General features: G+C 27.6%; 1 protein-coding gene across 1 annotated transcript in view; it reads right to left on the bottom strand.

The window, feature by feature from the left end:
• The window catches only part of LOC135924165 (uncharacterized), a 50,779-nt gene extending 42,252 nt beyond the window's left edge, over positions 1 to 8,527 (bottom strand). The window contains exon 1 of the mRNA XM_065459214.1: positions 8,190 to 8,527. Within this exon, the coding sequence (XP_065315286.1) occupies positions 8,190 to 8,512 (323 nt within the window). The 5' untranslated portion in view covers positions 8,513 to 8,527. The remainder of the gene's footprint in view (positions 1 to 8,189) is intronic.
• Between the last annotated feature and the right edge of the window lie 4,145 nt (positions 8,528 to 12,672).

Genomic DNA, 12,672 nt, shown 5'->3' with positions numbered 1-12,672 from the left:
TCGTGAAGAAACTAAGAAACATGTGTTCGACTACAAAATTGTTGTATCTGTATCTCGATATATTTTATCTGTATTTAATATCTTTAAATAGATACATTTTGATCCAATTTTATTTTAAGTTTTTTAAATATTCTTAAATTTAGCCCTATTTTTTGTATTAAGTTTATAAAATATCTCTTAGTTTATTCCTTACAAGTTTTATTTTACACAATGGATGATAATAATATGGTAAATATGGGATTAATGATAACTTTACATATTATAAATTTTTAGATAGTTAATTTTTGTGATAATGAAACAGGGCCATATATAAAAAAATTCTTAGTGGCCACTGGGATAAATTTTTAGTATTTTGTTATAAAATTCTATGATTTATCTAATCACATATTTCGACTTTTCATCATTTTTCTGGTGAATAAGCAGATTAGAATATTAGTTTATAAATTAAAAATGCAATATATCATCGAAAAATATAAATAATTGGTAAATAAATTGTATGGGAATGACGCAAAACTACAATAATTCGTTAATGGGAAGAGGGTTTCAAGTGCCTCTCCCCGTAGATACGACCCATATTCAACATAGCATCGAAAAAATTTTCATACATGATTGGACTTGGCTTCAAATGTCAGAAACAAAGAAAAAAGAATTGATACAGCAATTAATTGAAGAACATTCAGAGTTTCCAAATAATACTAGTCCAGAAAAAAAATCGACTGACTTAATTTTTTTGTCTGGCAAGAGGATAGGGATAAGGATATAAATTTTAATACCCACCAAATTTTGGATTGTTTAAAAATGAGTTTCATAATTTTACTTTAATGAATTGTTACCTTAAGGCGGCCGGTAGCCTAGGGACGCGCTTGATAATCCCCATTATATCTCCTTTGCGAAGGTCAAGATTTGATGGAGACCATCCTAACACATTTATTCAATTATATAGTAATCATTTTTTTCATCGATTTAAATGAATTCTATGGGCTTAATCCCTTTCACCCAGGTATTTTTGCAGAAACTATTCTTTTTTGATTAAATTAGGAACTAGGAGGTTATTTCTTTTTTTAAATTTTACAATGCCTTTAATAAATCACAATTCCCCCATACCCTTTCCATTCGTGTGATACCAGATAATTAGAGTTTTGGGTCATAGCCCTTTTAATTCGATGTCATTCTTTTTCTTATAACGAGATTATTATTAGTCCTACTGCATTCTCCTTTAATCGCCTCTCATCACGTAATATATATTACTTAATTCTATTTCTTGCAAGTCTACTTTATGAAAAAGTAGAATATATTTGAAAAAATAAACGAATGTTTTTACCTTAGTATTGAGAGAGAATTCCGAAAGATCAAATTAAACCTATTCTTTTTAATCCTTATTTTACTATTATTTTAATTAGAATTTAATTATATTTTTTATTTATTTTTTTAATTTTTCTGGGAATTTTCTTCAGCAGAATAAATCTTGAACCTTGCATTTATAAATTTTAAGGTCAGCAGATATTTTTATTTACGATTTCCTTTCTTTGTAATAAATAGCTTATTGATGAGAAGTCTCTTTTCAACGCTCAGCGAATGATTAGAAACCAGAGAACAAATTAGGAAAAAGTTTATAAATTTTTTTTTATCATTTAAATAATAATATAGTAGATTTTTATTAACAATTAAACAAAAGATAGATATCTGTAAGAAAAAAACATTATCTTGTTAGATTTCCTGTGGTTGTTTTTTAATTGAATCATACCCCACTTTTTAATCTGCCATATGGCTGGAGAAAAATACATATTATAAAGTTTTTATATATGTAAAAATTGTATATTGTAACTATAATTTCCTGAAATCTCATTAAAATTCTAGCGTCTTCACGTATATTTTTAAATGTTAAGTGATAAAAATGAATAAAATAAGTGATTTATTTAATTTTAATGTAAGCCAACCCACCCAAAGGCCGGGATTGATCCAAAGACCCGCCAAAATGAATTTCGGGGACATCCCCATAAATCCTCATCGCTTGGAAAAATCTTTGCTATTTTTATTTTATGACATTCAAATTAATATACTTATAGTAATCGTGGTTTTAGTCTTAAGAGTTTGTATACAGCTTTAAAATATATTTACTATCTGTTGTATACTCATAATGTAAATAATTTCTCTCAACCAGGCGCGTACGCAGGAATTTGGTCTGGGGGGGGAGGGGAGGGGATAATAAAATTTTTTAAGAAATATTATTGTTTTTTAAAAATATAAAGCATAAATTTATTAGAACTAATAACTATTTCTAATACACAATTTTAAATTAATCTGAATTATAAAAAAATTATATGTATAAACCGTCATATAAAAAACTATAAAATAAATGTGAGTTAAAAAATATTAAACGGATATAACTGGCGGTATAGAAAATCAATAAAATAAATGTGAATTATAAAATATAAAGTGAATATAACCACTATATGAATCACTTAAATGACCCAAAATAGAAATTTGAATTTTTTGAGCCTTTAAAATTTATATATATAAAAAATTTAAATGTTGGAAATGTAAATTAATACACAAAAAGTTTATAAGGAATAATTGTATTTTGTATGTTATATATTTCCATGTAAAATCCAATCTTCGTTGGGATTGAGCTAATTTCTCAATATTCTCATCCTTGCTTGTCGTCAAATGCCTATGAATATTCAAAAGATCCAACCTTTCAATCTACATTTCAGATGTACTTCTTGGTATGTTTCCGTTACATCCTTTTAACTTTCCCCTATTTGCGGGAAAGTGGATGTAACTGGATGCCTTGGCCTTTATGGCTTTGGCATCCCTATGGCTTTATTAAATCAAATTTTATATAACACAAATATAAAAGAAAAACAATAATGAGTATATAACCAGATATAATAAGTATTTATATAAATAAATAGAGAGGAAGATTCGTTCTGATGGTTATATTTTTTCGGTAATATTTAATTTAATTGTTGAGTAGGTCCGTAGAATTGATAGATATTTGGTTAATGATAGGATAGTGTAGTGTTCATGCTGGGTAGGTCTGATATTATAGATGGGGTGCTGACTGAGGATTCTTCGCCAAAGAGCGACGTTTCTTCCTGTTGAAGCGTCAGTTGTCCGGTAAGGATCCGGTCCCCGAATAGATCAAGGTGTTCTCGTTGGGCCATCCAAACTCGTGATGGTTCATCAGCCGGATTCCCGTCCGAAGGTATCCATTGTATATTTTGTGATAGACTGGTAAAGTGGGCGAGACCGATTTTCTGAAGAACTTGGGTGATGACGATTTCGATGGACGGAGAGCGTGATCCTCCTTTTTTGTAGGAGTTGTATGTAACCGTAGAGTCGGTAAAAAAATTATAAATATACCCGGGCCGGGCCTGAATTTTTTTCAAAAAAACACCCGGGCAGGGCCTGAAAATTTTTTTAAAAAAATATCCAGGCTAGGTTGTATATTTTAAAACAGCCTATATTTAAAATCGTTATTTATCTATAAAAATCAAAAAAAAATATTTTTTATTTTTGAAAAATCCGGGCCGGGTCTAGCTGGGGCGGGCCTGAAAATTTTTTAAAAAAACCATAACCGGGTAATAAAAATTTTTAAAAAAATACGGGCCGTGCCCTGCAAATGGTGCCTCTGCAGGGCTCTGTTATTCTTCTTAAAAAAGAGAATGTTCTCTCATTAGTTTACTAATGGGAAGAGTTGCTAATATATATATAAACCCTTTTAATACTTGAGAATATAATCTAAAATGTGTTGGAAGTGCAAAGCTATTATGGCATTTTTTGGGACTATATCAACCATAGTTAATTTTATAAACATAGTTATTCAGCTAATAAGTCATCATAAGATACTTTAACATCTTCATGATAAAAATCTAACAATTTTTTTTTTCTATCAATCTGAAAAAGGTTGGTAAGGCTTTTGTGGAAGTAATATCTGCAGATTGGTTAGTGCTGCATGATGATTTATAAACCATTCATTATTTGGGTTATAATTATATCTAAGAAAGGGGAAATTTGTTTTTTAATACTCTTCTACTGATTCTATATTAATGTTTTAACGATGAGCTGCTGCAAGTCGAGGGAGACAAATATTAAACACGTATAGCTCTGCTCTTGACTCAACAAAAACATGTAAAATATGAAATTCTTTATCAACATTAGCCCTAATTTCCTTAAGTTGTTCTAATAAAATGCTCTCCGCTATTCTCATCTTATTAATCTACATATAGTTGTATAATTAAATAATACATTCTAATGAGGAAAAAAATTTGGAATAAGCATTGAATCCAATAATTTTCTTGCTTCCGAGGAAATATTTCTTTCAGGCCATTGTGATATTGCAGTAATAGCAAATAATCGGCTCTTCTAACTCCATAAAAGCTGTTACTGCTTGATGGCGAAGACTCTTTCTCTTTGGACAAGCTTGTTTCTTTCTCCCTGTTGGACAAGGAGTTTCATAAATAATTATTATTTGACTAGAAATTTGAAAATGGTAGATAAATATTACGCCACTAAAAATTTGAAAATAATAAGTAAATATCACGCCGGAAAACTTGAAATCAAAATTAATTGATAAAATAACTTAATAGATGAATGTGATAAATAAATTTAATTAAATATTTAATATGAGATAGGAATAAATATTAACAAATATAAATTAATATAAAAATAATATTTTTGAAAAATATATATCCGGCATCTGCATTTTTTGGCCTGCCCCCTCCCCCAGCTGCGTACGCGCCTGCTCTAAACAGGTGAACTTGGAAAGAGCTATTTTGATTATTACTACATTGAAAAAAAAATTGTAAAAAAAAATCATTTATTGGTGATTTTAATGATGTATAATTTATGTTATAAGAATAAAAATAAGAAAAAGAAATATAGTTAAAATTAAATCATAGAGTACCGCCATCATAGGCGATATTCTTAAATTCAAATTAAATACAAATAATTTAAATTAAATTAAGTAAAATTTCCATAATTATATTTGGAGAATTCACATTACAATGTAACGATTTTATTCTTTTTATTCGACTTGTGAAACTATCTTACTACAACTGCTAAGGAAAGGAGTTGGGGAAGGGAGAGATGTAAGGGTAAAATTTTTATATTTGCATAATGACAATATTTTTTAAAACAAATTTGAAAAAGGAAACGATTTAGCCTACCCCCCCCCCCTTCGAATATGTCAAACAATTATTTTAGAATACTAATTAACTCATATTCCCAATCATTGGCGTACGCAGCGGGGGGCAAATCCCCCCCAATCCAAAATGCAGATGCCGGACATATTTTTCAAAAATATTATTTTTTATATTTTTATATTTTATTATAATTATTCATATCTATTTCTTTTTATATTATTACCTTTTTCATTTACTAATTTACTTTATCAATTAATTTCATTTTCAAGTTTTCCTTGTGGCGTAATATTTATCTATTATTTTTAAATTTCCCGGTATTATAATTTTCAAATTTCTAGTCATGGATATTAGACTTTTTTTAAAAAACGCTGAAGGTGAAAATCATGCCAAAAAGCAAAAAAGTATAGTAAAATAATTTAATAAACAAAAGCTGTGAACTGATGATTTCCTCAAAAGAATCAATTCAAAAGGGGGATATGATTCCCATTTCATCAATAATTGATAAAAATAGGGTTAAAATTGCAAAAGAAAATAGAGGCAAGATAAAACTAACTATTGAGGCTATTTTATATTGTGGCTTGCAAGGCCTAGCACTTCGTGGCCACAAGGATTCAGGAAGCTTAAATTTAAATAATAATGATAACGAAGGTAATTTCCGTGGACTTTTAAAATTTAAAGCATTAGGAGATCCTGTATTAATGGAGGGCTTCATTAGTACCAATAAAAATGCTAATTATCTCAGCCCTAGGATACAAAATGAGATAATTGATATTTGCAACAATATCATTTTAGAAAAATTGATTGTTGAAATCAATTCTGCCCCATGCTTCTCAATTTTGGCAGATGAGACCACGGACATTGCTGGCATTGAGCAGATGTCGTTGTGTGCGCGATATGTAGATACTCATAAAAACATTATCAAGGAAATGTTTCTCCAATTTATTCCTGTTTCAAGCATGACTGGGTCTGCTTTAGCTGATGTAATATTTGTGAATCTTAAAAAATTAAAAGTAATAATTAATCTTATTATATAATTATTTTCAAAAATATAGCTAAATATAAATATGATACGTGGGCAAGGGTATGATGGAGCACGTGCAATGAGTGGACAATTTAATGGGCTTCAGGCATTTATTAAAAAAAAATGCCCAACAGCTATATATGTCCACTGTGCTGCCCATTCACTCAACTTAGCAATATCGGATTCATGTTCTTTACCACTGATATCAAATTGGTTAGGTTTTTAATTATTAAAATTAAATTTTTTATATTTATATCAGGTAAAATATCTAGCATCTATGAGATGTTTAGATACCCCAAGCGTCAAAATATTTTGAACAGAATTATATCTGAAACTCCTTGCCCAACAAGGAGAAAAAAATTGCAAAAAGCTTGTCCAACAAGATGGAGTCTTCGACATCAAGCAGTAACAGCTTTTATCGAGATTGGATCTCTTTAAAATACACTCTATTTTAATATTTTATAGGGTAGTTTAATGCTCTTACAGAAATATCACAATGGTCTGAAAGAGATATTTCTTCAGAAGCAAGCAAGTTACTGGATTCAATACTTATACCAAATTTTTTTTCGCATTAGAATGTATTAATAAATTATTTAATTATACAACTATTTTATGTAATACTTTTCAAAAACCTGATATTGATTTGATTGAGATGATGAGAATAGCAGAGACAATTTTATTAGAACTCAAAGAAATTAGAGCTAATGCTGATGAGGAATTTCATATTTTATATGTTAATGTTGAATCAAAAGCAGAGCTATACGAGTTCAATATATGTCTCCCTCGACTTGCAGTAAGGCAAACTTATCGTCCAAATATAAATATAGGGTCAATAGAATAATATTATAAAATAAATGTCTTTATACCTCTTTTGGATACATTTATAACCCAAGTAAATGAATGGTTTTTAAATCATCAAGAAGCAATTATCAATCTGCAGATATTACTTCCGCAAAAACCCTCTGAACCTTTTTCAGATGGTGATAGAAAAAAAATAAAATATTTGAAAGATTTTTATCATGAAGACATTAATGTATCTCATGATGCTTAATTAGCTGAATGCCAACTATGGTATATAAGATTAACTATGGTTGATATAGTCCCAAAAAATGCTATGGATGCTTTGCATCATTTCAAACATCTTTTAGATTATTTTCCCAATATATTGAAATTATTATATATATTAGCAACTCTTTCCATTAGTACTGCAACTAATGAGAGAACATTCTCTTCTTTAAGAAGATTAAAAACGTACCTAAGAAGTATAACTTCTGAAAGTAGGTTGAATGGTCTGGCCCTTTTGAATATTCATAGGCATTTGAAGCCAAACACGGATGAGATAATTGAAAAATTAGCTCACTCCCAACGAAGATTGGATTTTACATTATAAAAATATAATGTTTCTATAATATTTTTTGTGCTATCATTTTTTAATGTCTTATATATTTTTCTTTTACATAAAAAATTTAATTATTCATATTTCCAACATTTAGATTTTTTATACTTTATATATAAATTTTAAAAGCTCAAAAAAATTATTTATTTTATAGTCATCATATCCTGGTTATATCCACTTAATATTTTATAATTCAGATTTATTTAAAGTATTTATATGCCGCCGGTTATATCTGTTTAATATTTTTTAAATCAAATTTATTTTTTTATATCGGTTTATATATTTAATTTTTTATTATTCATATATTAATTTAAATTTGTATATTAGAAATAGATATTAGTCCTAATAAATTTATGCTCGATATTTTTAAATAACAATAATTTTATTTTGAAAAATTTTAATTACCCCCCCCCCCCCCACACCAAATTCCTGCGTACGCTACTGTTCCCAATTATAGTAAATTTTGATAAATAAAAAGAGATTGCTTAAAATTGCATCAAACAATATTTGGTTGAGATTAATTTGTAGGGTTAGTGTTAATACTCCCACCCTCTACCCCCTTGATTACTTTCTAACTGATATTTTCTTTAAAAAAATAAATAATTCTTTAAGAATAAGCTCTTACAAATCATTTCGGTCGAATTTGGGATTACCTTGACCCTCCGAGGAAGAATTTGAATGGGGAAGTTTTCCATTTCGAAAATCTTCATGATCACTTTTATGTTCATGAGATTCATTAAAAAAAATATTCGCATCAGTTGGTGAACCATTATTATTATATATGTCGACAACGTTACTTTCGTAGTTATTATTTTCGTATGAAATTTTAGCTTTCATTGCATGAGCCCGTTCCATAACTTCGAATATTTTTATTTTTTCTTCCTCGGTCAAATGAGAAAGATCCAATCCAGTTATGTCTGGAACACTAAAATCGTGTTGACGATGCATAGTTTTATGATAATTTTTTTTACATGAAATCTAATAAATAATTAAATAAATTCATAATCTTTTATTAAATAATTTATAGTCTTTTAAAATGATTACTTTTAAAAATTTATATAAAGATTTATTGATTTGAAAATTTTAAATTCTATTTATCCTATTTACCGGGAGAAACTTACGAAAAAAAATCAATGCATAAATAAAATAATATTCATAGTGTCATAAAGACAATTGGTTAAAAGAAAAAAGCAATTAAAAAAATGTTTTTTTTTATTTAAAAAATCATTTTTTTTATAAATTATTTTATAACCATTTTCCCTTTCCCTTAAACTTTATTTTTTATTGATTTCTTATTTATCGAAAATAATAAAATAAAAATGTTTTTATTTTATGTGTAAAAAAAAGAATATTTTTTAAAAAATCAGAAATTACATATTTGGAGGGGGGTGGGAGCATTTAACTAATTATTGCGATACAATTTAAGATTAAATCTACTATATTACAAAATCTAATAAGACCCATTCTCAATTACCCCAGAGATTATACGAGGCATCGATAATATTTAGTTGCTTATAAGTTATTATAACATAAATTATTAATCAAAATGTTTATATATGAATATTATGATAAGATCTCACTTGTACTTTTTCTGATAAACTAATTACCTCTTTCGATATAAATTGTTTGAGGGAAACATTACTAGTGTTGTTTTAAAAGTTACTATGTAAAAGAGCTAACAATTCTAGTCATTCCTAAAAAAAATACAATTACTAGTTACATTTAAAGTAACTATTTACAATATTTCAAAAGTAATTAGTTGCATTGCAAGTTATAAATTATTTACATAATTCAGTATTTTTAATGTAATTTTTTTTATTATACAAAATTTGCCACTTCAAATTTAAATCACAAACAACTGATAATATTCACGAAATTTATTTTATAAAATATTGAATTTACTGAATAGATAAGTTTCACCAAACCTGAAATATATCTATCAATCTCAATCCCATAATAGCAGCAAACACTAAATATCAAACCAATATACCATAATTTAACACTTATCTGATATAGAAAGTTAGGCTCAAAATTATTTGCCTGTAAGGGCAATCCATGTATACAATCATACATTATATTGATCATATTGTTAAAAAGTTAAAAGCCTTCAAACAATCTTAAACAAATAATTATATAGAAAAGGAAATCAATAAACTCCTATTAAACTCTAAAATATCAATTCGAAATTCTCTCAATAAAGGAAATACATAATAAGTTCAACTTTTATTCCATTAAGCTTAATCAAATTTTTAATAGCGGCTACAATTGTCCAATTGAATTTTTATTTTCTACAACAACTTATTTTTATAATTGTTTCCAAAAACTTACATATAATCATTATAAAATTGAAATAACTTACTTCAATGTATTCAATTTTATTTTAACCTTTATTTTTTTTAACAGATTTTATAGATTTTTTTATAAATTTATTCTGAACATCAAAGGAACATTAATTAAACAAAAATCTTTATATACATTATATATATTATTTTTTTCATATTTCATTACAAATTCATCATATACCTTTTATTATCTTTCAATTTTACTTGATAAAGATCTCTACGTTATTAAGCCGCAATATTGATTCTTTTAGCCAATAATTTACATTCAAATATTTTAATCTAACTCAATAATATCAGTCTTTTATATACATTGCATCTTTTATATTTAGTTTACCTAAATATAAATTTTACTTTTCCGCCTAAAACTATAACATAGATTTTTTAGCCAACTATAATTGCTTTCGAATCCCTATAGCTGCCCGACAATTTATTTTAAAGTTCTTAACATCTCACATAAATAATTTCAATTACAATTTCTCCTAACGCTTTTACGGTTAGATCTAATGAGTTTTTAAAAATTTATCGATTTCTATTAAGAAAAAGTGTTCAATTTTGATAATATCCTTATTGATGAATTTTCCCCAACTCTAACTCTTTCCGTATCGGATCCCCAAAAAATGAGATATAGCTATATTCGATTAATTTCCAGAGTCAAAGGTGATTGCGAAATGACCTTTCACGTTGCACACATATAAATTTTAGTTTTATAAGGTCTATGCAAATTAGACTTTAGAAATGGCTTCAATAGTAATAAGACTTTAGAAATTTATTTTATATTTTTATCATAAATTAAAATTTTGAAGAGGAACAGAATTGTCTTTTATTTGATTATATTTATGCTCTCTCTATATATTTGTTAGCTTCAATGTGTTCCTCCGGCAATGTGTTAATGTTTCAGATTTAAATCATTTGTGGAGACTGTTTTTTAAATTAAATCTGATTTTACCGGAAATGTATTCCATCATATTTTAACACCTATCATATGAATTTCAGACAATTTTGCAATAAACCTTTGAACTTAATAAAATTTATATTAGGTTTTTTATAGATTTTTTATGTAAATTAAATGATTTAAAGATTAGGCGGCAAATCTCCAATTAATGAGAAAGGTATTTTAAAAATACTGGAACATGTTTCCCTTGAAATCAGATTTTTAAAATTTAAAAAACGAGTTCAATAATTTTAAGTTTAGAAAATACACATAGACGGAAAAAATATAATGACGCTAACATATATATTAATTTACAGTGTATATTGATTGAGACGTTTAAAATAAATATAAAATCAAATCAATCATCTAGTATTAAAAAGAATTTTTTAAAAAAACTAAAATCCAAAGAATTTACATCAATTTACTTAATTTTCGAAATTATGAAGTATTAACACAATATATATATCAAAATACAAATATCATCCACCTTAGGTGATGAATCTGATTGCTGACTTCTCAACATATCCTCATTTTTAAACTTCACATAATACCCAAATATTAAGGTTTAATTCGTACTTTGACCACCTAACTCTGTCAATCTCCGGTTTTTCCACTTGTTTTTGTTTTTTGGTGTTTTCCCTTCGTTCTTTTAAATGAATATATAATTTAGAGGATATCGTTTTTATTTATATTTTTAACTTGCTTGTTTAGTCGTAATCTATTCTAACGTATCCTTATCTTTTTCAAATCCTAACCAAAAGAGTATGCTTCATCATGACATTGTCGTCCATCTGATTGCTCATGGGCTCTTTAAAAGGGTCAAATGCCATTCCTCTTTCAGCTTGGTTTTATGTTTGCTTGCAATGGATTCAGTTAACCATTTGTATAGGTCCTCTATCCATTGACCCTCCCGGAAAGGGGAAGACATAGAGCAAATCACATATTCTTGAGAAGAAATGGCATCTAACAAGCCTTGAACTGAGACGGGTACCGTAGAAAGTTTGATTTTGACAGTGCGAGGGTCGATTTCGTCTTTTAGCTGTTCAGTTTTTCTGTATTCCTAGCTTTTAAATTCTTCTCCATGATCGTTGGATCCTATTTAGTTTTCTATGTCGTTCATCCAGAGTTCCATATCATGGATGTCACGTGAATACTACAAATATTGCTGCAATTATTTGAGGTGCTTTTGGCTTCCACAATATCGATGAGCTGTTCCCATCTTCACCTCCTTCGTTAATTCATTTACCCCTTACCCTACCCCCCCCCCCACCAGCTAGGGCTTAGATTGTCCTTTCCGCATGTGTTCATAGTTCGTTTTTCAACGTAGTAAAAAAATAATTTTTTTAAAATAATAAAAATAATTTGTAGGTGGTAAAATAATGTAATAAAAATAATATTAATTCTTTTAACGTAGTAAGAACACTATTATTTAAACTTAGCATATTTTATTTAAGAATATTTAGATATTTACAAGGGAAGAAATGCTTCTCTTGCTTCTATGGACCTTCGTCACTGAATTCAATTAATTTAAATTTAAACTTGATTATAAAATAGTTATTTTGATTATTATATTTTAATTTCCATGTTTAAATAACTGATAATGTATTGCTTAGCTACTCATAAAAAAGTATCGCGATACTGCCATGTCGCCCGTTTTAAAAAAGTAGTGTGCTATTTTTTATCGTTTTAAAAAATGGAGAAGTATTTGATCATCACTTTCAACAATAAAACAAGTTATATATGTGTCCAAGATATTATGTCCCACCTTTTTTCGGAGTATATTTTACCCATTATAAACTTAACTTTTTCTTTCATGTGTGACATGTTAAATTTAC

The sequence above is a fragment of the Gordionus sp. m RMFG-2023 genome, chromosome 2 (genome assembly GCF_954871325.1).
Source record: "Gordionus sp. m RMFG-2023 chromosome 2, tfGorSpeb1-WG-v2, whole genome shotgun sequence".
Taxonomy (NCBI): domain Eukaryota; kingdom Metazoa; phylum Nematomorpha; class Gordioida; order Chordodea; family Parachordodidae; genus Gordionus; species Gordionus sp. m RMFG-2023.
This window is presented reverse-complemented; position numbering and strand designations above follow the sequence as displayed.